General features: G+C 36.7%; 1 protein-coding gene across 50 annotated transcripts in view; it reads right to left on the minus strand.

The window, feature by feature from the left end:
* The window catches only part of Ptprd (protein tyrosine phosphatase receptor type D), a 2343620-nt gene that overhangs the window by 320065 nt on the left and 1996726 nt on the right, over positions 1–26829 (minus strand). For 26 of the 50 annotated variants that reach the window (XM_045148550.1, XM_045148541.1, XM_045148532.1 and 23 more), the window contains exons 12-13: positions 3788–3933; positions 230–371 (exon numbers count right to left, since the gene is read on the minus strand). In XM_045148550.1, coding sequence (XP_045004485.1) covers positions 230–371; positions 3788–3933 — 288 coding nt within the window. Of the gene's footprint in view, positions 1–229; positions 372–3784; positions 3934–26829 lie in introns of all 50 variants that reach the window. The other 24 variants (XM_045148487.1, XM_045148531.1, XM_045148525.1 and 21 more) reach the window with 1 other exon arrangement.

The raw sequence follows: 26829 nt of genomic DNA on the forward strand, positions 1-26829 counted from the left end.
ATTTCTTTCTAGCTTTCATTGCTTCTTCTTGCTTTGCATTCCTTCAAAAGTCATATGAATAGAAGCCATCCACTATGTCTGATTAAATTTTAGCAGTTGTAGACACTTTACTTGAATCCATTTCACATTTAGCCACATCACAATGCTAGTCTTTAAATTGTCATGTAAAATACCTGAGACACAGAATTGTAAGAATGACATTGGAACACCCGTGCATTTGAGCACTTACCACGTAAAACTGTGAGTCTGGTGGATACACTTATTTCTCCCACATTATTTGAGGCCACACATTCGTAAATGGCCTCATCCCTTGGAGTTCTTAAAGGCTGTATTCTGAGAACTGATCCTGATCCATCGTCAAACTCTATGACCTATTAGAGGAAACAAGAGCTGTCACAGGTGTTGTTACAATCATCCACCTCTCAGCTAAACTTCGCCATGCAGAAGAGAACCCACTGTCAGGCTCTGTGTAAACTCAACAGAATTCCCATACTGAATTTTGATAAGAACAATAAGGTAGAAAAAAAAATAAAGAAAGAACAATTAAACTACAAATGTAAAACTACATATTTCTAGTCTCTACTGAAAACCATCCAGGGGGTACTCCTGAAGAAATCCACTCAGTCAGTGCAGGTAGGGCAATTTGAGCTCATTAACCTACATGAACTTCACAGTAGTGACGCATAAACTCTGGCCATACATATGTTTGTGTGTGTGCATTTAGTAACTGGAATATAGGGTGGGTACTTAATACATGCCTCCAAAAACATTTCCATCCAGCTTATCATTTTGTATATTTTAGGGTATTTTTGCTATAAACTGGAGCTTATTTCACCAGGCAGAAAATTAATGTTCTATACACCAGGCCTAAATTTCTTGCCATTATGGACTCTACTGAGTAACAGTTTGACAACATGAGTAATCCCAGGTACTCTCTGTAACTCAAGTACTGATTAAGAAAATTAAAATATCATGATGACAAGAATGAATGCACAATAGATTTCTCTTTCTGTCTTATATAACTAGACTGTTTCATCAGCTGTTCAGTAAGATATTGGGCTTTTATTGTCTATATGAATATTTCCATATGCTTCGACTGTGAACAAGTTAGTAATTGCTTACAGACTTACTTATTGGTTGCTTAATCCAATATATTGTTTGTATGTATTAACATATGGATGAAGGAGACTGGATACTTTAAAAAAATGTCCATTTTGGGCTAGAGAGATGGCTTTGTGGTTAAGTGCTTGCCTGTGAAGCCTAAGGACCCCGGTTTGAGGCTCAATTTCCCAGGACCCACATTCATCAGATGCACAAGGGAGCGCACACATCAGGAGTTCGTTTGCAGTGGCTGGAAGCCCTGTCGTGCCCATTCTCCCTCGCTCTCCCTCACCCTTTCTGTTTGCCGCTCTCAAATAAATAAGTAAAAATAAACAAAAAATAAATAAAATGTCCATTTTGTATATTCCATTATTATAAGTTCACAGATACTCAAAATGTTCAGTTTCTCAAATGAATCACTGTACATTTTCATCTCTATTGAGCACATATTTTAAAATAATACATTCAGTTTGAAAAAGAAAAAAAATCAGTTATTAGAGCCTTTGTTAAATATTCTATAACTTAAAAATTATTGATATGCTATGTTTAGTGTAAAACTAAAGGAATGTTTAAAATGAATTTAAATGTTGATGAATGTATAGATTAGTGTCATTGAATGCTTGCATTGATAATCTACTTCCTATATTGAAATGATTCCTACATTGTTACAGATTACAAGTTAGTGTTCAATTTTAGGATTCATAGTCTATTTAATGTCAAACATTTATTGCAGGATTATCATAGACCCTGGGTGCAAAACGTACTATACAATCACCCAACAGTAAGTGTTACTTTAAGTAGCTGCTTCACAGACAAATATTTTTCCCTAGATGTGTTTATAGGTTTTACATTAATAATCACATAAAAGAATATTTCATATTCTATTCGAAATTATTACTCCTTTTTACAACATTTAGTTAATAAACCATTGTCAATAGCAAGCATACCAAAAAATACTCTAGTTTGACAAAAAGTTTCCTTTTTAGCTTTGAAAAAAAAGCAAAAACATCACTATATAATGAAACTACACACACAAATATTTCCTGAAAATTATATTATCCTTTTACAATATTATATATGAATTTCAAATAAACGTAACTAAAAATCTAACTTGTGTAAATCTGTCAAATTTATCACTTATTACATGAAGGCCAGATTTCAAGTTTCATCATTGTAATTAATTTGATCATTTATTGTTGTGTGGACAACATCCCTTGTTGTTCTGTGAGTGGTGAGGACAAAGGGCCCTGGATGTGCAGTGGCTCTTTCTTTTCACAAAAGATGGTGTTAATCTGTCAATGTGGGAATTGGTCCATGAAGTTGATGAAAAGTCAGGTAAAACTGAAGTGAACTTTTATCATTTGGAACAGTTTCAGACTTTTGTACCCCCAAAAATAATAGTATCCTCTCCACATCTTAAATGACAGACATGATAATGATCTCTATGCATCCTAGCCCTGTCTTTTCCCTACAGATTGGAAAAATTTCTAAACCACATATATTCAAATACTCCAGGGAGAATGACTGAATTATGTTTCACGGCCTTTGATGAATTTTTCTATCTAAAATATATTTTTTCAATGGGTTTCTTGCATTGTGAAATGCTTGTTTGCGTGGATTCCTTTTTCTTTCTTTTCCTTTCTTTGTTTTGGTTTTACAAAGCAGGGTTTTGCCCTACCCAAGGCTGACCTAGAATTCACTATGAATCTCAGGGTGGCCTTGAATTCATGGCAATCCTTCTACTTCAGCCTCCCAAGTGGTAGGATTAAAGGCATGCTCCATCACACTGTACCATGGGTAGATTTTTTTTTTTCCTTTGGTTTTTCAAGGTAGGGGTTCACTCTTGCCCAGGCTGTCCAGCAATTCACCATGTAGTCTCAGAGTGGCGTTGAATTCACGGTGATCCTTCTATCTCTGCCTCCTAAGTACTGGGATTAAAGGTGTGCACCACCATGCCTTGCTATGGGTAAATTCTTTTATGGTATAACTTTACACAAGCCCGTGGAGCAAACTTCCCATTCTAGTTCTCACTACTTAGAAAAGTTGTGCACATCCCCTCTCCTTCTTGGTAATAAAAACTTGAATTCCCATAACGGAAAACATACTCTTTCATCCTAAACCATGGGATTGGATAGAACTGATTCCATTCCCAGACAAAAAGTAGACTCTAATTGGCTTAAACTAATGAACCCAAATTATCCACTTGTTCACACAGATTGGTTCAGGCAATTATGTCACTCAACATGAGCTAGTGGGGGCATTTTTGGAAGAGAAGTGCTTCAACCAGACTTGGTAATGAAGAATGTAGAGATTGATCCTGAAATCTTAAAAGGATACAGCCAGAAAATGATTGACAACTGGATCCTCGAAGACAAGCCTCTTTCCACAGAGTTTCAGGCATGCTCGACAAGCATTCTACCACTGAACCATACTCCCAACCCTTAGTACATTTTTTTTTTTTTAATCACAGGCAAAAGCGGAGGCAAAACTCAGCTATTTCATTCCTTCACATTTTCTGTTTTAAAAAGTAATTTGGAGTTAGAGTTTTCATCACATACAACATGATACATATCTATCTTGATGACTGTGAACCCCTCTATCAGAGCAAATCAAACCACTATTACACAAAACCTAATACAGAACAGATACATTCTTCCCCAGAGAAACAGAACAATGGACCTAATACCTCAAATCTCTGATTGCTGACTTTCTTTCCTTTTTTGTTCCAGACAATTTTAGGTCTCGGGTCTCCTGTAGCTTGACAAATGAAAGAGGCGACTCCACCAGAGACTCCTGTCTGATCCACGGGAGTCCGTGTAAATCGTGGAGGTGCTGAAATAAGAAAAATAAAAACACAATTAGCAGGAAGACTAAAATATAGGCTATCAGTCACTGTTGCCATTGTCCCATAGCCCACAGTCTTATCCACACCATGAATATGAGAGGATCACAAAGCAGGAAAACACCTTCTACTACTGAGGGTAGCTTAAAGGGGAAGGAGGTAACTTTCTGGTCAAGGTATTTGTTAGTGTTTTTATTACTATAATATATATTAAGGCAAAGATTCAATAACTTCCAAAAATCAACATCACACATTAATTTTTATTACCAATATTTTAAAAAATCCAATTTGTCCTATGTAACAAAATGAGTTCATCAATCAAAGTGAGTCAAAGTTTAGTTCTTTGCTTTGATGCTGCTATCAGGACATAGCCAGAGAGCTGCAGTGCACTGGAAAAATTAGTGACTTTGAGAAGTTCTGGAAAATTGTTAACAGACAAGAAATAAAGCCTGGATTTAGATGGTTTGGCAATAAACAGAAACAGGAGAAAACTTCACAGTGATTTTCTCACACAAATAGAGTGACTGTATTACTTGTGACAACTCTGAAATTTCAAAAGAGAAGAATCAAGAAGATGCCTCTCAAGTCACAGGAAAAAGATGATGCACTGAGATGCAGGCTTACAGATTATTACAAAGGGTAAAAAACTGAAAAAGTCAGAAATATCTTAATTAGAGTTCTCTAGCTCTTTTAAAGTTTTCTATCATTTATGTCCACCCCTTAAAGACATTTATTTTCTATCATGTACTTCAAGAATCAGTAAATCTCTCATATAGCAGAGATGTAAAATTTGGATTAATTTTTATGTTCAAATATATTTATAATGAGTTTTTAATAAAATATTATCAGTAGCCTACATACTAATATAAGAGATTATGTTGAAATACACTAAGGCATGCTGCTATAATACTATATAAGTATTAACTGTAATTATAACATGGTAAACAAATACATATGATTCAATGGTAAACTATGAAACTATACAAAATATAGCTGAGTATTATTTGATATAGAAAATCATCATGCACATAAAAATTAGGCAAAGTGTACTCAAGTAGTAAGGTTGGTGGTTTGTGCAGTGGCATTTAAATTATTTCCTATATCTGGACATCTTTCACAGTTATATTTGGAAATTTCCTAAAATTCAAAAATACTCACTTTTCCATTTTACTTTTACATTTTTGATGCATATTAGAGACTTTCTCTTCTCTCCCACTATTTTTTAGTATTATAATTGACGATGACCTTTAGTATCTCTAGCTAACATTTCTCTTGAATGTATTCCTTTGATTCAAAGCAAACAAACCAACATTCCACCTTATTTGCTCAGGGCCAACTTGAAACATTGCCTTGTGCTATATTTCCCCTTTGTTGCCCCTACATGCATGATGGAACATGCTGGTACAGCTTGCTTACTCTGAAAACCAGAGCTCCACCTAAGCATTTTGATTATTTTCTAGAGAGATATAGATAGGCAAGTAGATGGGTAGGTGATAGATTCATAGAAGGATGAGACAGATGTTGCATGAGCAAGGTGCACCTAGATTCACTCATTCCTCACTGTAAAAATATGAGATAGAAATAAGTATTTTACAGAATTCTTTCCAGTTTTTAGGTTTCCTAGATAATTATGTTTAGACAGAAAGAAGAAATAAGAATACAGAAAGAGTGAAGCATCTTTCCAAGGCTAGTCTTAGGAAATGTCTCCTTATCTCCTCAGCATGCTGCTGGAAACAGGCCTGGGGCCTTTATATGCTAAGAAAGAATAGAGGAAAAGTAGGCTCTAACTGGCTGACAGATGTCCATACTACCACAGTTCCAGGTAGTAGTATAAACTAGTTGACTAACAGAAGTAGCAGGAAAAAAACTTAAAGTGATTTAAAACTAACTAGCATTGAGAAAAAAAAGCTATATAATTATGTTATTTTTCTAGAAACATAAATGTATTACATGTTGTCATATTTCCCTCTCCACTATTGCAAAAAATGACAATTGATAACTATTTCCTTGTGAGTATCTAATACAAAAATTAGCATTCTGCAATTAAAATTCTTGGGGCATTTCCCAGAAAAAAAAAAAAAAGGCACATTGCCTTGCCATGTTAAATGTTACAATGCTATCATTTTAAGCCCCTTCTTTCCCCTGTCCATTCAAAAATTAACAAAACTGAATTAATTAAAATCCATTAAATTCCATTTTGAAATGCCTTACAAAATCATGCAAATGTATTGATGGGTATGAAGTCATGTTGTACTAACCATGCATTTAATAAACCCAGAAGCACATATAATTCCCCTGCAATGGGATTGTTTTTCAAGTAATCCTATTTCATGACTCATCTCAAAGGATGAAGTAAAGTTCTGCCAGAAGGCTATATCACTGTGGCAAATATTTTCTATATTCTACTGTCTTATAAAGGCTTATTAGAAAATTCACCCATAAATAACTAACAGGTCAGGGCACTAAAGAGTTTAAGTTAGTACTAACTTCAGAAATCTTGTTTCAACATAAAAAAATGAGTCAACCGTAAGGTCACTGTAATCACACAGTATTTTCATTGCCTACCCTGCCCTCAAAATAAATAAAGGGGGTCATTAAGGATTTGGAAGATGGCTTAATGGGTAAAATTCTTAACTAACCATCAAAAGGACCTGAGTTCAATTCACAGAACCCATGTAAAAAGGCCAGGCATGATAGTACATGTCTAAAATCCAAGTGCTGGGGAGGCACATGGGGGCAGATGTCATGTCATTGTTTTATCTTTATATATATAATTTTCAACTTGAAGTAATTGAATAGAATAAAAACAACCTTATTTATAAGAAAATTATTATGTCGGGGGGGTTCAAGGTAGAGTCTCCTTCTATCCAAGGCTGACCTTGAATTCACTCTGTATTCTCAGACTGGCCTCAAACTCACAGCAATCCTCCTACGTCTGCCTCCCCAGTGCTGGGATTAAAGGCATGTGCCACCACACCCAGCAAAAATTATTATTTTTATGAGAAGTTGTGTTTTTTTTTTTTTCTGTATGAACACACAAATTTCAAACCATGAAAATGGCTGTATGAAGGTTACATGTCCAGAAGCAATGTGAGGAAGAAATAGGGTCATTTTTGCCTTAAAGTTTCAAAGGGAAGTTTCATGGGGGAAAGGGCATGATGGCAGAGGCAGGAAGCCAATCAATCATGGCTTTGCTCCTGAGTCTGGAAGCAGAGGAGGAATAGGAACTGGGGCCAGCTTACAAAGTTTCAAGGTTAGCCCCCAGTGACTCACTTCTTTGAGAAATGCTCCACCTCCTAAAGGTTTCACAAACTTTCCAGATAGTGCCATCAGCAAGGGTACCAGTTTGAACCAGTGTTCAAGTCCATGAGCCTGTGGGGGGCATAACACTAACAAACCAGAGCAAAGGATGAATTCTTTGATACAAAATAGTATTGTGAATGATATGCACAGTCCATTCAGAAAGCATGAGAATTATATAATATTTACTTTGGTTGGTTAGGTACTTAGACTTTCCTATCCTTGAGAAGCAGCTAACCAAATTAAAGATAAGAGACAGAAAACTAAAATTGGGCAGAGTGATATAGGCAGACACTGAGGCCACTCAAAATGCACCATACCAGAAATCCAGAAGTTTCTGAAGACTTAACCCTGAAGTAGAATTTAAAACACACCGAACATAGCTCATAGTTTGGGAAAGAGGCGGCAGACAGATTCTAAGAGCCACAGGGTAGAAGGAATATTCAGAGACATAGCCCTTCCTACAATGACAGATTGGTACTCTCATAACCTAAAACTACATGGTGAATACCAGCCATCCACCTAAGAAGGGCCCTCAGTGGAGTGGGGCAGGGATGAGGGAAACAATGGCACAACATATGAAGTGTCTATACAAAGATTCTACTTAATAAATAATAGTAGCACCAGCCAACACTCCATGCAACTAAATACCTTTATTCTCAGAGGTATATAACTGCACACAAACCACAGCCCCCCCCCTTCTATCTTGGCTTGCATTTTCCACTGCCTAGAAATGTATTCTTTCTTCATTGGTAGTGCCGTTGTTATCCACCTGATGCTGCCAATGTCATGGTCTGCAAAATGTATTTCTGCTCAAGCTGATTTTGACAAGTGAAAAGTGTGTTCTTTTATCGAACTAATGTCTAGCACTGCAGAGGTCAAATTACTGTTCAACCCAGAAAGTCTAGTTTGTAAATGTAAATAAACATGTATTGGAGTCAGAATCTAGGCCTGACTGCAACTCAGCAATGGGCTGTGCTCAAACGGCCTGATCAGGATCCCTTCACAGAGCACACTGGAGCTTTGTAGAACAGCAGACTGTCATTTTCTATGCAACTAATGAGCCACAGGCTTCCAATTGATTTTTGCTTTTAAAAAACTAGACTGTTTCTTAATGTATAACTGGTTCACAGTACCATTGCATGTAATGGTGAATTATTTTGACGCTATACCTTATTTCCAGCTTCTGTGAAAACAAGGTCTTCTGAGCAACATTTATGTCTACAGGGATTAAATTTGAGGACAAGAATTAACCAAGACCAGCAAACTGTCTTTGACCATCTTTAACAAATCATTCCATTGAGTACAGAATCATCCTTTTAATAAAATACATTAAGTATAGCAGAGCATTAACAGGGCAAAACCATTGAAGACTGTGTGTACTATACATGGAAGAATAGAACTTGGGAGAAATTCTTAAAGGTTAGAAAAAAAAAATGCTTAAGTTTGATGTAACTTGTGTGGCAAGCTGGGAATCACTTAAAATAGAACCATAGAAAGGATCACAGACGACAAAATGAAGAGAAGCAATGAGAGTGCCATTTGTCTAATTCTAATTAATAAGCTGCTTCTGTGGACATCAAGGAAATATGTCCCAACGGGAACAAAACTCACAGCATGGAACTAATTGGCTTTGTTTCTTTTAGCTGACTATCATTTCCTTAAATAGAGAGCATTTGTTTTTAAAGGGATATTTGTCAAAACATCAGTATTCAAGATCTTGAAAGGGAAAGGTTAATAATGCTATTAAGTGATGCTGAATCAGAGAGAGAAAATGCTCAGTAAAAGGGGTAGGCAGCGTGTGTTTAAGAACCTTCTTCCTCCTTGCAAGGTCCTTATAAACTGTGAGGTTTCAGTTGAGCAATCTCAGATAATTCTTTCTCTCCTGGTATGAGAATGAGGGCTTTGAAGGACACATCAAGAAAGACCTCTGCAAAGTTTGGATTGGCAAAAGGAAAGTTTATATGTGTAGTCAGTAGTGGTTCAAAGGCTAATGGTGGGTTTCATTTTCCCTTCTAGCCAGATCAAATCCCATTACCACCGACCTAAACACGGTAAAGGCCAGAGTCAGTGCAGATGTTGAGTTTTCTATTATAATTGACATGGTAGAAGTACAGAGAGGACAGCAGGACAAATACATGAACACCTGATGGAAGAGAGGTCTGAAGGGCAAGGTCATGCTGCTGACACAATCTTGGTGGTTTCCATAATAAGCATTTTATTCTATGTAGACACAAGCTGGTGTGAGAGCATAGGGTCTGTCACAGGGCATCTGTATTGAGTTTTCCTGAGATACTCATGGCCATCATAGGTTGACAAAGTCCAACAGACTGTTTAATCATTTATAATAGTTCATTTTTAATCCAAATCCCAAAACAGTATCATAGCTTTAAAATTTAAGGAACAATATATTTCAGAATGTAATAAAGAGATAACTACTCTTTCATGTCCTAAAAAAATAAGATTTCAAGTTCTTACAATTAATTTATTCTAATAATCCTGCAAAATGTAATTGTCACTCTTACAGAAAGCATTGTCAATGTATACACCTGGACCAAGAGAGTGAAGGAGGGAGGAAGCTGAGTAGAAAACCAGGGAGGTTCATTGAGCTAAAGTGAGTCATGGACTTTCGACCCAATTGTGAGGCTCTGATATTTACACCATACCAAATCATATGGAACATTACAAAGACTGACTAGACAACATGACACATTTCAATTTATGTCACATTTTTAAACTTGTTTTATTTCAATGCCAACTGCATAATGATTATTTCCTTTAGGGTTTAAGTTTTGAGTGCTGTGTCAGGGAAATTCCACTTTACTGGAAAGAAAGTTCACCTGAAGATACTATCGAAGTAAGAGATTTTCACCAGGCATTGTGGTGCATGCTTTTATTCCCAACACTTGGAAGGGGATCACCGAGGTTTCCAGGCCAACCTGAGACTACATAGTTAATTCCAGGTCAACCTGAGCTAGAGCAAGGCCCTACCTTGAAAAAATTCTAAAGTGAACATAATCCCACAAGCCAAATGAGTCAGGGATGAAAGAACTCATTATGATCCCAGGCCAACAGAGAAAATCAATGCCAGAAAAATCTAAATACAAGCCAGCTTGGTTTAAATTCAACAGGGCTGAATATGTTTACTATGCATACATCTACCATCTATGTATGTATGTATGTTTGTATGTATGTATGTATGTATGTACATAACTATGTACATATCTATCTATTTATCTATCTATGTATCATCTCTATTTATCTAAGGCTCATAAAGAATAGAGACAACACAACTCTAGTATTGATTTCTCTTCTTCCTTCTCAGGACACCTCAGTGACATGTATTTGTATATATACACCATTCATTTCATTAACTACAGATTCTTTGGGAATGACTTCTAGAGATTTTCCTATTGTATAAAGAGAAGTCTCAGTCTCTGTATCACTACTTAGGCTGACAAACGATTGGCAGGTGCACTGATGGCTAGGAAGAACAAAACGGAGAGAAGCAAAAAGGAAAGTTGAAAAAAGAAAGGATGAAGGAATCTGACTTAATAAAATGTGTCCAATGTGAATTTTCAACAATTGCTATTCACTTATTTATTTATTGGATAGAGGCAGATTGAGAGAGAATGCGTGCCTCTAGCCACTGCAAATGAACTCCAGATACATGTGTCACCTTTGTGCACCTGGCTTTACTTGAATACTGGTAAATCGAACCTATGCCATCAAGCTTACAAGGAAGCATGTTTAAACACTCAGAAATCTCTCTACCCTCATCTTCTGTTTTTAATTGTATGCTTCTGAGAGAATAAAAAATCAAGCTTATTACTATGCCTGGCTTGCTGTAAATACCAGAAGAAATAATGTATATCACCGGTTATGATGCCCAGACAAGTGCAATAGTGGCACACAGCCATGGTGGGGAACCAACTTCTCTTGATTTGGCTAACTGATCCCCTCAGTGGTGCAGGACCCATAGCTGGAGCTGGGAAACAAGTCAGAACCATATCCAAACATAAGCCCACTCTCCAATATCAAGCTACTATCAATCATGGGCTACAAGAGGGCCTACACCTATTAAACTCTGTATTAAAAAAGTAAGGGTTATCTCATTTGTCCTGGTGCTAACTTACTCTCCGTTGGAGAATCTGTTTCTCTGATTCAGATAGATGTAGATCCTAAGGAGAGAGCCACCCCATCATACCTCAATAAGGAAACTAAGGAAGATTGGCAAAATAAGCAAAGGTGCTGTTTTCCTGATGAACCAGATACCAGCACAAGGGGGAAGGAGACCAACACAGAGAAAAATCAACTCCTACCAAATCAGAGAGCCAGAGCCTCAGAGGCCCCCAACACCTCATCACTGAAGCAGACCAAAAATGAATCCAACATGGCTCAGGGAAATTTTGCAGAAGATGGGGCAGAAGGTATGTCAGAGCCGCATGTTGGGTCATGATATGCAGAGACATTTACCATACCAATAACTGTGGGCTAACTCCACAATGCACGACCCATATACATCAACAAGGAGGGGCCATTGGGGAGGGGTAGGTCACAGATGAGCCTAATAATGGAACCAAACTGCCTGTATTTGCTGAATAGAAAACTAATAAAAAAAATTTTTAGAAAACAAGATTTCAAGATCACAAATGGGTTACATAAACAATTTGTGACATATTTAGATCTAATGTTATTCAAAATGCTGACTATACTAAATTATAGCATGTTAATCTAAAAAAAAAAAAGAAATAATGTATACCAAACATTTGCCACAATGTGGGACATACATACTGAATATCTAGTAAACACAGACACAGCTTACCATCCTCTTATCTATAGCAATGCTGTACCAGGATCCTCACATCCTAGCTGTCTCCATGGGACATCCCTAGCAGTTCCCTTCAACAACTCTGACATTAGCTGGCATTACTTCATGTTCTAGTCACAATGCTTGTTCACATTATAAGAGGACTATAAAACAGCTGTTAAGAAAAGGCCAGACCAGCACAGTAGTTATGATATGATCCAATGTTTTGTGGCCATTTGTCTTATTTCAAGGTATATTGTAACGGATCATAAAGACTTGTTTTACAGCAATGGCAGTGGTATGGTCTCAATACTATAACTTATTATTTAACACAGTTATGTCATAATATGACCAAAATAAACAACGCTCAAATTTGGTGTGCCTGAACAATAAAACCTATCTGGTCTATTGACATACATAGTAGACTGGCTATCTATTGTGGTGTCAGACACTCAGAGTAACTATTGCGCTGGTGACAAAAATTTCACAAAGGCCTGTAAATTGACACTGGATTACTGATACAAAATTTGTGAAATCATTCTTACCATTCCTGACTATAGAGTAACACATTCTTTTTTTTTTTTTAATTTTTTATTTATTTGAGAGCGTCAGACACAGAGAGAAAGACAGGTAGAGGGAGAGAGAGAGAGAATGGGCGCGCCAGGGCTTCCAGCCTCTGCAAATGAACTCCAGACGCGTGCGCCCCCTTGTGCATCTGGCTAACGTGGGACCTGGGGAACCGAGCCTCGAACTGGGGTTTTTAGGCTTCACAGGCAAGTGCTTAACCGCTAAGCCATCTCTCCAGCCCTAGGGTAACACATTCTTAATGACAACATGCCATTAGCAGGATCTTTTAGAAGAGACAATCACTCAACATTTTTCATCTCCAGAAGTGCTTCACACATATGCACACAGAGCATATTTCATATTTACACATGTGTGTATATACGCAAATATATTTATACATATTTTCAAATTGCAAAGACCTATATCATTTCCATTCAATAGAGGGGCATACTGGAAATGGTTGAAAAGTCATATATCATGTGCAATCTCCCAGGCTCATTCAGAAGAGATGTAGACAAATGACACAGTATTTATTGGCCTTTTCATATTTCTCTAAATGATAATATACTCTCAAGGCTATTTAACACAGATACTGCCTTTGACTAAAACCCTCCACTGGCCCCTTAGCATCTTGTGGGTAGAATTAGTTTTCAAAGCAGATTCATGCACATCATTCACTGTTAATTTACTCATTAATCATAATTTATCCCATCGGATGTGCTGATCATCATTAAAAGGAATAATTTATTCTTCATTCTAACCTGCTGCTTATCATGTACCTGCAAATTGGATCACACAGGAAAAGTAATTGGCTTTTAGAAAAGCAATACAAGAATGGATATAAATGAATTGGCAAAGAAAGAAAATAAAGAGAAGCAATGAATGCCATATTTCCCAATTTCATATTTCTAGACAGGGATATGCCTATCCTGCTACTTTCCCTATAAAAATCTTTCAATGGAATTTATTTTATTATTTTTAATTTTTTGTTTATTTTTATTTATTTATTTCAGAGCAATAGACACACACGCCAGGGCATCTAGCCACTGCAAACGAACTCCAGATGAGTATGCCCCCTTGTGCATCTGGCTAACGTGGGTTCCGGGGAATTGAGTCTTGAACCAGGGTCTTTATGCTTCACAGGCAAGCGTTTAACTGCTAAGCCATCTCTCCAGCCCTATTTTATTTTCTCTCTCTCTCCCTCTCCCCCCCCTCTCTCTCTCTCTCTCTCTCTGTGTGTGTGTGTGTGTGTGTGTGTGTGTGTATACATGCCCACTTGTATGTTGTGAGGGTTCATGAGTGTAGAATTCACAGCATAACCAAGATGACATTCTTCAGATATGCTGCCCATTTTTTTTTTTTTTAAAGAGAGAGACTAGCTAGCATTATCCTTGAGCTCACAAATTAGGCTAGACTTGCTGAACCATAAACTACAGGAATCTGCCAGTCTCTAACTCCTCAGGATGAGATTATAGGTGAGTACCACCACACCTGATTTTTACTGGGGATTGAACTCAGATCCTCAAGCTTGCGTGGTCAAACTTTACCAACTAAGTGACCTTTCTAGACCCAAATTTACTATTTTTTAGAATATGCCAAATGTTGTTGTAGCAGACAGCTTCAAACTCACTGAGATGAACTTCCAGAATAGACACAGTTATGGAAGAAGGGATTCATTGAAATTTACAGATATAGGGATACAAGTTCCATACAGCAGAAGAAGCTGGCCTACTTCACAGGTCCAAGCAGACACAGACAAGCACAAGTATAAAAGCCACACAGTACAGCACACTTCAGGAACTCCAGCTAGGCACATTTTTCATATCTTTAGATTGAAATCTCACTCTACCACCATGCCTTAAGATCCCCCCCAGTGACACAGCCTCTAGCCAGGTAGCTATAGATGCAAACTACAAACTAATAATACATTGAATATATTGGGGACCATTTACTCAAATTACCAGTTATTCAGTATTGGTTTCACCATATATATATAGTTAATTTGCACATGTGTCTGTGTGTATGTATGTGATATATTGTCCCTAAGTCTAAAGTTTCTCTTTTTAAATTAATTTATTTATACAGCTAATGATATAAGCCTAAAAGTACCTGACAATGATTTGTAGTCCTCCAATGTACTTATTCAAAAGTAGGCAACAATTAGAACCAGAAGCATTTTTTTAGGATATCAAAAACTCTTAGTTTCTGGTATTATTCCAAGTATGTGTCATAAGCATTTGAGTGGGACTTATTCTGCATGAAATATTTTTTTTCCAAAACTATGATCTGAATTTTTTTAGAACCAAGAAAAGAATCTATATGTATCCATGCAAGACAATGTCCTGTGGATGTTGCCCTGAGTGTAATCCTGCTATCAGTAGTCTCTGCATTCATGAGTAGAGGTCCTGCCTACCAGAAAACTCGCCTAAGCATCTATTTGAAGGTACACAAGATAGAAAGCCTGACAACTGCTTCTATGCCAGGGCTCTGAAGTCATGTACAAGCAAGAAATCATAATAATAGATGACCACCAAGGGCCATGGCCTAGCCCCATCCACACAGATAACTGGAAGTGACAGTAATTGGATCTTGGCAGCAAAAGAGACAAGGGTATGATTCCTTGGCTTGTAGATGAAATAAACCTTTAAATAACTTTAATAAAATGAGATCTAGGTAGAACAGAGCACAATAGAGTAACATAACTGTTGTTCTGTTTTAAATTTACACATTGGTAAAATAATACTGTCAGCATGCTCATGCCAGAATATTAGGCCTGAGGCATAAATGTGGTATTCTTGCCTTCTGTGAACTATACTCACTCAACATAGAAATCAAGAAATTTAACAAGAGGAAGATGGTCTTTGTTTCCATTCCTCACTGAAAACTGTCATCCTTTATCATGTCCTTTTTTCTCTAATGTTTCCAAGGGCACCATATTTAAGTACATAAATATTTATCTTCTGTGGTAAGAGAGCTAGGGTTCCAATTAGACTTAAAGACACAAGGTAAGATGGCTTAAATATTCAGAAAACATTTTTCAGCTGACTTACTTTCCAAATATCAAATCTCTAATTTTCATCCCTGGGCAGTGTGGCCACGTACCAGCTCATTTCAGAGCATCTGATACATGCTTTTCTCAAGATACCATTACCTGAGCCCCAGGATGGCAGGCAAAGCTCCAAAGAAGCCCAGACAGTCAGGGCCTTATTTGCCAATAAACTTCTCTTCTTTTGCTCTCTAATTTATAGCTTAGGGTAGTAACAAAACAATGGGTTTTCTCCATACAGAGATAATCTTTTTAAAAATCTGAAAACAAAATTTTAATTCCACTATTTACCAATAGAGAATTGCAGAAATAAACTAAAACATTCCTTGCTATGGCTTTCTTTCCTTTTTTTTCCCCTTCAGTTTCACTGTTTTTCAGGCAATATCCCAACAACTTAAGGTAGTTTTCTGACAAATTATTAGGACATTTACTTTAGAAGGAAATCAACCAATAATTACTACCCTAGAATACAGGCAGTGTTGTTTCCAGCATAAACAGAAGCTACACTGACAGCTGATGGGACCAGCCTCCTGCTATCCTCAGAACATATTTGCAGAACTCCAAGCCTCTTGCCAAATCAAGGCAAGCTGTAGCCACCCTTTAATCCAGCTGGGCAGCCCTGGCCATGCTTAGGGCCTCCTGCCAAATTGGCCCTACTTTTAAATGCTAAAAATACTGTTTGAAATATTAAAGATTCCAATTGTACAGTAACACTGACCTTAGCACATCGGACTCAAACATCATGTGGAACCCTGAACACTTAGAGGTCTAGAAAAAATATGCCAGGTGTTTCTGTCAGTATCCACACATCACTATGGAAAGAATCAAATGCTTTCTTGTATTTGAGGAATAGGATCATTTGTGAGCACATGCCAGGCCACATATGCCAGGTTGTGGGTGAACTTAATCTTCAGAATTAGCCAGGGAGCCTGTGTGCTACCCTGGGATAAGCCTTTACTCAGTGCCAAATAGAGGTAAAGCCCGTGGGATCCCAAGAGGCAAGAAATCTATGCTACTTCTCTCTCTCAGAATCCTCATAGACTCTAATTACAGCCACTAATTTTATGAAAGGAAATGTACTTTTAGACCCTTTGTCACATTACTCTTTAACATTCTGGAAAAGAAAGAAAAAGAGAATGAGAAAGAGAGGGGGAAAAAAAGAACACCTGCCTTTTACAGTGGATCTAAAAATGCTACAAAAGATCTTTCAGAGACATCTTCTAAGACAAAAATACAAAAGAGAATGTACAGGGATGGGCTGCCATTAATAGTTTGGTATGTGTCAGAGCAATTTGCCCAGAAATCTATCTCTAGGTTTGTCAGATCATCTAAGTCAAAATACACTGTGGATGAAGACAAAACCAGTGTTTAGAAAAGCAAGGCAATTACAACACACACCTAAGAGCTCAGACTAACTGAAAGGCATTTGGGGATATGCCATTTTTGTAAGGCTGGACTATCCCTCACTACATAGCTCAAGGTACCAATAACAGTGAAATTATTTTCACCAGTACCCTGAAAGTAGTGAATATTCCTACCACTCTTTCTGCCTGAACAATCCCCTTTCTGGCTTGCATCATGTCTTTTTTCTCTTGCTTGAGAAAATACTATCATTATAAAAGTTTGTACTACTGCAGATTCATGATCTACTGACTCAACTAGACCCCTATGTCACCTCCTACCCTAAAACAGGATCCAGCAGCCTGCCCTGCTCTAACCTCTCACCTCAATGAGATTAATGTCCACAACTCATGCTTCACAAATAAAATAATATTATCCAGTAAGAATTTGATAGAAACAGTACCCTATTCAGTTCATGAATATTTCACAGTTATAAATAACTTTTCTTTAGCTTATGCTCTCTAAAACCAACTGTTTCACTCTATTCTTCATCCATCCCCTCACCACCTCCAGGGTACTGGCTATATCATCTGACAATCTGCACATACAACTAAAATCTTCACTTGCTTCCTTTCTGATAATTACTTCTCTTTAGGGCAGCATCTTTCATTACTCACATTTTGCATCAGCCTGTGCACATAGGAGTTTCATAGGATGGATGGATCTTTCCCAGAAAATGCCAGTACAGCTCTGTCTCCCAAACTGCTAGCACAACCAAGCACTGTGGAATGTACTTGGAAGAATATTCCAAGCACTTACTACTATTATTTGAATCTGTTGCTTTCAAGTGCTCCCAGTGCTGCAAACTTTACCCTGTTTATAAATGCTTGTTTGTTTTATCTCTCTTGGTAGATCATAAGGCAACAAACAGCTGTATATAGTAGGCATTTCTCTAATATTATTATTATAAACCTGTTATGGATTAAGCCTAAACTCCATTAACTCTTCATATATAAACATATTGTGGCAAAGGCCAAAAACATAGAAAGAAGAAATATTTATGAATAAGTCACCTACTTACATCCTTATAGAAAGTTATTCATGTAACTTTCTGAGTATAAGGTAATATTGTAAAAAGATACATATTTATACTGCTATAAAATCAAATACTGCAATAAATTTAAATATATTTTAACTCCCATAAATGATAAGATATTTAATGAAGAAAAAGTAAAATAAACTTACTACATGAATATATAATTTGTTTCTTTTTAAGTCATATCCTGAAATTCTCCCTTAGATAGCTATTAAGATGGTGATGGCATTCAAGTTCATTAACCATGAGGACAGTATAGCTTCACAAGTTGATCTAACTAATTAATTATTAATTATTATATTAATTAATTATTATCATTTAAAATCCCCTAGTATGTTCATCAAAATAGTCTTACTAGTAAAACAAAGGACAATATGAGCTTATTCAAAATTCCGGGAGGGGATGAAGCCTAAATTTAGAATATTTGTCTCTGGCTTGCAACTGCCAATATCAGAAATCGGTTACAACAAACATCGAGCTATTGATCAGAGACTAACAAAGTCCCCAAAACAAGAAAGTCTTCTGTTAAAGCACTTGAATACCTGTCTGGGGTAAAAGGTAAAATCCTATTGCTGAAGACATCACTTGCTGCTGACATAGAACATTGAAAGATCCAGCAGGAATCTGAAAGGAAGCCAGTTCTCACAGTAAGCCCATATATTGGTTGAAAGCACTACATGAGCTGCTAGGGGAAAATGACCAACATCGCCATGAGCAAACAGTAGACACTGCTATACGAAAGCAACCAGCCTGATGTACACACCTGTGCAATGCTGGCACTCAGTTTAGGAGTGTAACCAATGGCTTTCTGATTTCCAATGAGATCCACTCATTGGAAAGGAATCCATTGCTTGACTTGAAAATGAGTCAGGATCCTATGAGAAGCACCCTCTTGTTTGTGGCCAAGAGAAGCTACACCTATCAAAAATCTCTATAAATTAGTAATGCTTGTTCCCTTTAACCCATGATGATTTCACTCTCCATTGGACAAACTTTTGTTTTCTTTTTCAGAAGACAGAGAGACTAGAGGACAACCAAAATCTTTCCACAAGACAAGAAAAGATAGGTGATTCCCCGGCAGGAGATGAATCACCCTTCACACATCAGCCAGTACCCAGGTAAAACCGTTGAGGAAGAGGCAAGTTGAACAAGACTGCTTCTTCTATGGCAAGCCTGACAACCAATGTCAGGGTGATGGAGACAGACAGTGAGTACACTCAAGATGTACAAAATAGAAATTCAGAATCTGCTGAGTTCAAGACGAATTTAGACTTAAAGCACACCCACTAAGGTGTAGGAAACTTGCAGGGGGCAGAAAGATTGTATAGGCAGAAGGTGGGAGAAAACATCCAGGGGCATTTCCCCCTACCCTCACAATGACTGACTACTTCTCTCACAACTCATAACCCAAAATCCCATGGTCAATACCAGCAATCTTACTTAGAAGGGACCTCAGGGGCAGGGAGGAGGGAAATGAAGGTACCAACATACAATGTATACATACAAAGTTTCTACTGTAAAAAATTATAAAAGATGACTTGAAAATGTATCCAGAATTAGGATAATAGAAACAAATTAAAATAAAGTTCAGTGAGAACAAAAATAGATAAAAAGACACTTAACATCTAAGGAACAAGCCTGTCTAGTGAGTAAAGATTCAGATATCTAGTATCCAAAACATGTGGAAGGTTTTACATATGTAATTCAACCCAGGTGACGTTTTCCTAATGCCATTAAGACTACAGAAATATAAATAAATAAATAAATAATATATGTGTGTGTATACATACATATTTTTTCTGTCATATATATATACATACATACATATATATATATACACACACACATATATATATATATATATATATATATATGTATATATATATATACACACACACACATATAATTTCTACTGTGCTATTCTGTGGCTATGAGACGATTTATTTCACAATTGGAGCAGAACAAATACTTAAACTGCTGTTTGCACAAGAATTTATTGAGATTTGGCATTTTCAACAATATGATTTACTTTTGATGTCAGAGTGGCCTTTCACATCCAATGGTGACCAGCATATACTGAAGTAATATACCTTGTAGGAAGTTGATATGCTGAACTTCTCTGAACCAAAGTTATAAGGGTCAAAGAATGTGAAAGTGAGCATATAAAAGCAACTGGATTTATAAGCTTGAAAATTTTCAGAGAAAATTAAAAACTACTTCAGCAAGTACCATGGGCTCTTGAAACACACACATGTAATGTCATAATTTTGTATTTCCCATACTAACTGGATCAAAGCAAATGACCATTCTTATATCTTTTATGCACTTCACCTTTCTTTGACATTTCCTTTACTGAATTATCTACCAAGTTATCTTATACTACCATAATTTTGGTGAGACATTTCTTTTGTAAAAATTATTTTATTTGTTTATTAGTGAGATGAAAGAAAGAAAGAGGGAATATAGGTACACTAGGGGCTCTTGTCACTGAGAATCCACTACAAACGAACTTGAGATGCATGTACCAATGTGTGAACATGGCTTTACATGGGTACTAGAGAACTGAAGTTGGGCTGGCAGGCTTTGCAAGAAAGTACTTCTAATGGATGAGCCATCTCTCCAGTCCCAAGACTTATCTCTTAATTTCAGATACCTTAGCCCTGTTTTTTATTTATTTTTTTTAACCAATTACACAATGTTTTCTTCAAACAGTACTCTCTACTCAAAATGCAATCAGGCCATCATCATGCTGGAGAATCTTCAAGGGGTCCCTTTTACTGTGTACCTTAATACAGCACAGGCAGCTCCACTGCGGGGGGGGGGATCTACTTCACACATTTTGTCTTTATTTACCGGGTATCAGCCTTCAACTGTCAGTACTCACAAACTGTGTAGTCACAAACTTTTTAAAAATGTCATAGTCTCTTAACACTTTTATTTCTAAACAGGACACACACACACCTGCAAGAGAAGCATCTCCTGCTTCTTATACAAGATAGAAAGTCTGAATCAAACTTCGGAGGAAGACTGAGGAATCTGTCAAAATTGTCTACCACAAAGGATCTTTGAGAATAATTACATTTTACAACTTTTCATGACTTCTTCATGTTATTTCATTTTTTTGAAGCATTACTTTTTTTTATTTTTATTTTTTTTAATTTTATTTATTTATTTGAGAGCAACAGAGACAGAGAGAAAGACAGATAGAGGGAGAGAGAGAGAGAATGGGCGCGCCAGGGCTTCCAGCCACTGCAAACGAACTCCAGATGCGTGCGCCCCCTTGTGCATCTGGCTAACGTGGGACCTGGGGAACCGAGCCTCGAACCGGGGTCCTTAGGCTTCACAGGCAAGCGCTTAACCACTAAGCCATCTCTCCAGCCCATGTTATTTCATTTTTAAGAAATGTTTTCATGATAATCCTGCTTCCTATAGCAGACTTTTCCTTTCCATCTCCATTGTCTTCAACCAGGTGAAGTCTATTCTGATCCCCAATGTAGGTCAATTTGTAAGCGTTTAGAACTGCATCTATGTTACAATTCTCTTGGGGCCAGAGTAATTTAACACTGACCTTTGGACACCAGCTGCAGGGCTATTCCTTGCAGAGTCCACTCCTGCCACAGGGGTTTGCCTTTGTAAAATTCAGAATGTTAAGATATTTCACTCTTGATTACTTGGATGCCAGTAATTCTTACAGTGGCATTTTGGGTGCTCCAGGATCCAGCTTTCTAGAAAAGTTCTTCTGGACTTAATAAAGGCGTTGATGCTGCTGACATGTCTGGAATAGGTGTGGTTTCCAGACCTCTTTTCACCATGATACCAACATCTCAGTTCCTTAGAGGAGGGTGTGAATGACACCCAACTAGATGTGTGTCATAAATTCAAAGAATAATACTATGTGACCTGTCACTGCACAGGAGAATTTGCAGTGTTCTAAAATCACATAGCTAGAAATTACCACATTACTCAAAAAGTCACGAAGTTGACCAGAATTTTTTGAAGCATCATTTAATAAAATAGAAACTTCTGCTATAAGGAAGACAAACCTATTATTTTATTCTCCATATGGAAACTGATTTTATAGAATTATCATGTGAAAAAGAATTAAGATATCAGAGCTGAAAAGTAAGAGGAAAACAATTGCAGAAGTGTGCTATGAAGTTAATAAAATACTATATGAAACCTTATAGTTTTACTGGATTTATCAGGCTTCTAAAACTTTAGAATCTTTCATTATTTTCTTAATACATGGCTACTCATCATTATGCTAATTGTATGTTCTTTTAAAAATTTATTATTATTTATTTATTTATTTTACAGAGAAAGAGGGAAAGAGAGAGAGGGGAGAAAGAGAGAGAATGAGTATGCTAAGGCTTCCAGCCACTGCAAATGAACTCCAGATGCTTGCACCCCCTTTTGCATCTGGCTAATCTGGGTCCTTTGGCTTTGCAGGCAAACACCTTAACTGCTAAGTCATCTCTCCAACCAATTTGTATGTTCTTAAGTATAAGCTTACTCCTCCTGCTTTGATGTTGGTCCTTTCAATGACCTATAAAACATTAAATTGGAGATTTTTATAACCTTTTTCTTTCAAGTTAAATGCTACAGAAAGACGACACACCTTACACCGTGCTTTCTGTGCCCTTAAGAAATAAGCATATGGGAGTTTTTAAGGTACATAGAAGCAGCTCATTAAAAGTTTGTTTAAGCAAGCTGAATTATTCCCCTCATTATATCAATTTGAAGACTCCATTTCAAGTTACTCTATTAATATTGATACTCTCTTATAATATTTTATAATAAAATCTTAGCCTTTCATTTTATTGTATTTGTTTTACATTAGTCAGATATCTTAGAATTCAAGTCTCATTTGTCTTTCATAATAGATATAAGAAAGGTTATTTTTTTATTTTTATTTTTTCAGTATACAAACAGATGGAAATATAGAATATGTAGAGGGTGAACTAATAGTTTTTTTTTTTCAGTTTACTTTTGACCCTAACATATTTCTTATATTGATGTGTTCCTCATGTCTGTTATGTGAAAGCTCATAAGAATTTACATTTCAATGCTTCTGGTTAGTTCTAATTATGGCCACTATTTGGTAAATTCACATGCTATATGTGAAAGTAACTGAAGAAATCACACTTAGTCCTACTAAATTTTTCTGAGTTTGCTTTTCTGCCAATTTTTCCTAGAAAGCACATCAGAGCTTCACTGATACCTTTTTAATAAGGTAGCCATCAAGTTTCTACAGTATCAATAGCTGATACATCAATTTTAAAAAGATTCCCATGGGTGAGTTCACAGTTACATAAATGGCTGTGCATTTGCCCTGAAACAGTTTCTGCAATTTTCTGTAGCATCTAAATAAAATTACATTTTAAGAATTAAGGGGCTAATATGTCATGCATTTCCTTCTCACATATCAGCAGTAAATACTGCCCTGGTTGGTTATCAATATAATATTTCCTCCAACAAGGGTAATATCTAAGTTCTTCCCTGATGATAACTACTTTACCCTAAGATAACTGACCAAAATAAAAACAATAATAACACACAATTACCTAATGTGCTCTTTACAGCTGGAAGCCCAGATTCACTGTCAATTTCTACACACTATCTTTCTTAATGAATTGTGAATGGATTGCTTTGGCTGGAGGCATTTTGCTTCCTTTATCCTTAGAAAGCTGTCTGTTTACTATCATTTTGAGAAATTTCCAAATAGACAGAAAAGTGATTAAAGACTATGATCAAATAAGTATATCTATAATTAGTGATTTTTTTTTTTTACAAATGTCCAGTCAAAAGCAATAGAACCCACATGATATTTTGGGAAATGTTAGGAGTTTATGGGACACTAGTAAGTCCTAGAACCAAAGTATACCTACCAGGGTCTACTGGCTATCCACATACTATGGTCCTGGGCTTTGAGTTCAGGTCTCAAACTACACAGGCACCAGCAACCACTTCCATTCTATCAACTTGTTGCTCAATTAACTCAATATCAACTAAATTACTGGCAGATGACACAAATTGGCCAGATATAGTCAGACCCATCAGCCAGAATCCTCAGAAGCTTTCTGCCAAATGTCCATTGTCTGTTTAATGCTAACTACCTCCAAGAAGAGGATTATATAAAAGACACATTGACTCTGCTCAGTCTTTCTCTGGACTGCATTTTCTTATCACTGCAACAGGGTGGCACCTTTGCAGCTCACTTAATCCAATGGCAGAAAGTTGGTGCTGAAGGAAACAAGGCCCAGGATTAGAGCTCCCAATTATCTCCTGAAAAGCACACACCCTTTAATCAACATGTATTCACATGATATCTTTCAATTTGGTAGTGAAGGAGGTACAGGACAGTTTGGAGTCACCTCTACTAGGACAATAAATGAAGAATACATGGTACCATCAGAGGTAGACACTCTGTGGATAGGCAGTTAGCAGTCAGCCATGCCTACAATGACAATTGTTTCACTGATACAAATCATTTGGATATCACATATGCTAGTACCCACTTTTCCATCAATTTAAACTTGGAAACATGTTACATTAATTGGAATATGCTTTTTTAAAGAAAACACTAGCAATATTTTTTTTGCATTATATGTATGTATGGTGTGTGTGGGGTCACATGCGGAGAGATTAGAGGTCAATGTCAGATGTCTTCTTCAGTAACTCTCTACCTTATTTTTTGACACAGGGTCTTTCATTGAACCTAGAACTCACCATTTCAACTAGACTGACCAGCCAGTGAGCCCTACAGACCTTGCCGCTTCATCTTCCCTAGTCCTGAGGTTACAGTCATGTTCTACACGCCTGACTTTAAACGGATGCTAGGGATCCAAACTCATGTCCTCAGGGTTGTGTGGCAAGCAGTTTACCCATAAAGCCATCCTCATCCTAAAACTGCCTTAAAATGTTTTTCTTAATCATTTTTGCTTAACCCAGATATTCATGAGTTTTAAAAAAAATCAAACTATAATCTCTCTTTCTTTCTCTTCATATATATTTGTGTATAAATATATATGTATGTGTATATATATATATGCATATATATATATTATATGTGTGTGTGCATAACTTATCAAGAGAAATAAAATAAGTTAACCAATTCTAGAAATGATCATTAATAATATGTGATGTAATCCAAAACAAATAATCATGCAAATTGCAAGTACATTTCTTCACTCCTTCACTCTCCACTAAAGAGTTGCTCTTCATCTTATAGTCATGTTAAACTCTAGCAAACCATAAGGTAAAAATATCATAACTCTAAATTCATTGGCTATGACTAATCTTTGGAATACTATATAGCAACACAGTATACTGCAGAATGTCAGATAGGTATTTTCCCTTCACGATTATATATAAATGTGGCTTGCTACCACTGTCCAGCACAAAACCATTTCATTCTACATACAGCTAGCAAGAAACATTCAAAATTCAAAGCATACTTTCCACTGACTATCACTTTGATCCATCACAAAGTTAAAGCATTGTGTTAAAGCATCCAAGTCATCTCATCTGTGCTTAGTGATCATCTGTCTCTACATGTTGAAATCTTCTTTTTTATGTGAGGCACAATTCACAAGTCTAAATCAATGTAATAAATGAAGAATGAAAATGTATAAACATCTTTCGATCAGAGCAATGACAATAAAACCTCAACATGCAGGCTATTTCAGTGATGAAGGGTTGGAAAATGAGATAGAAATGTACATCTGAGAAATAAATGGGAGCTGGCTAAAAGAAAGGGTAAGAACTGTGTGCTCTCATAAAGTCTGCAAATGACACAACCAAGAGCCACATGATACACCCATTTCCAACTGCATTAAGGGACTTGACATTCATCCTTCATGAACTGTGATTTTCCAGGAAAATAAGCCATTGGTCACTCAAGTGGACCCAAGGAGATTGAAACCAAAGTCTTTTCCAAGGAGAGATGACAAAGAAAGGGAAAGAAGACACTGGACCATTCTACAGAATATTTCTTCACAGGAAGTGAAGATTGCTAAGATTTTCAAGACTTGCCTCATTTTTCTACTACAACCCTTCAAAGTTTGGGAGATTTGAAAAATGAGTATCTTCAAGATGGTCTTAGACATTTTGGGTGCAAGACTCACAGATGATTTATATTGGCCAGATGGCAGCTACGATGCCAGAGAAATCATGAAATGTTCCAATTCAAAGCTGATTTGAGAAAAAAAAATCACAACTATTATATAAACCAAAATAATATAATATGCTAAGAATATTTTTATTTTATTTTTATTTATTTATTTAAGAGAGAGAAACATAGAATGAAAGAGAGAATGGGCATGCCAGGGCATCAACCACTGCAAATAACTCCAGATGCATATGTCATATTTGTGTTTCTGACATATGTGGGTACTAAAGAATCAAACTTGGGTCCCTAAGATTGTAGGCAAGCTACTTAACTGCTAAGCCATTTCTCCAGATCAAAATATCATATATTCTATTAAGAATACTATATTTAGTCGGGCATGGTGGCACACGCCTTTAATCCCAGCACTCAGGAGGCAGAGGTAGGAGCATCACCATGAGTTCAAGGCTACCCTGAGACTACAGAGTGAATTACAGGTCAGCCTAGGCTAAAGTGAGACCCTATCTTGAAAAAAAAAGAAAAAGAAATAAAAAAGAATACTGTATTTTTCCCGTTTTGCTATCCCATGAAATTGGAATTTGAAAACAATAGTGTTAAA

Source organism: Jaculus jaculus, chromosome 1 (genome assembly GCF_020740685.1).
Source record: "Jaculus jaculus isolate mJacJac1 chromosome 1, mJacJac1.mat.Y.cur, whole genome shotgun sequence".
In the NCBI taxonomy this organism is placed as follows: Eukaryota; Metazoa; Chordata; class Mammalia; order Rodentia; family Dipodidae; genus Jaculus; species Jaculus jaculus.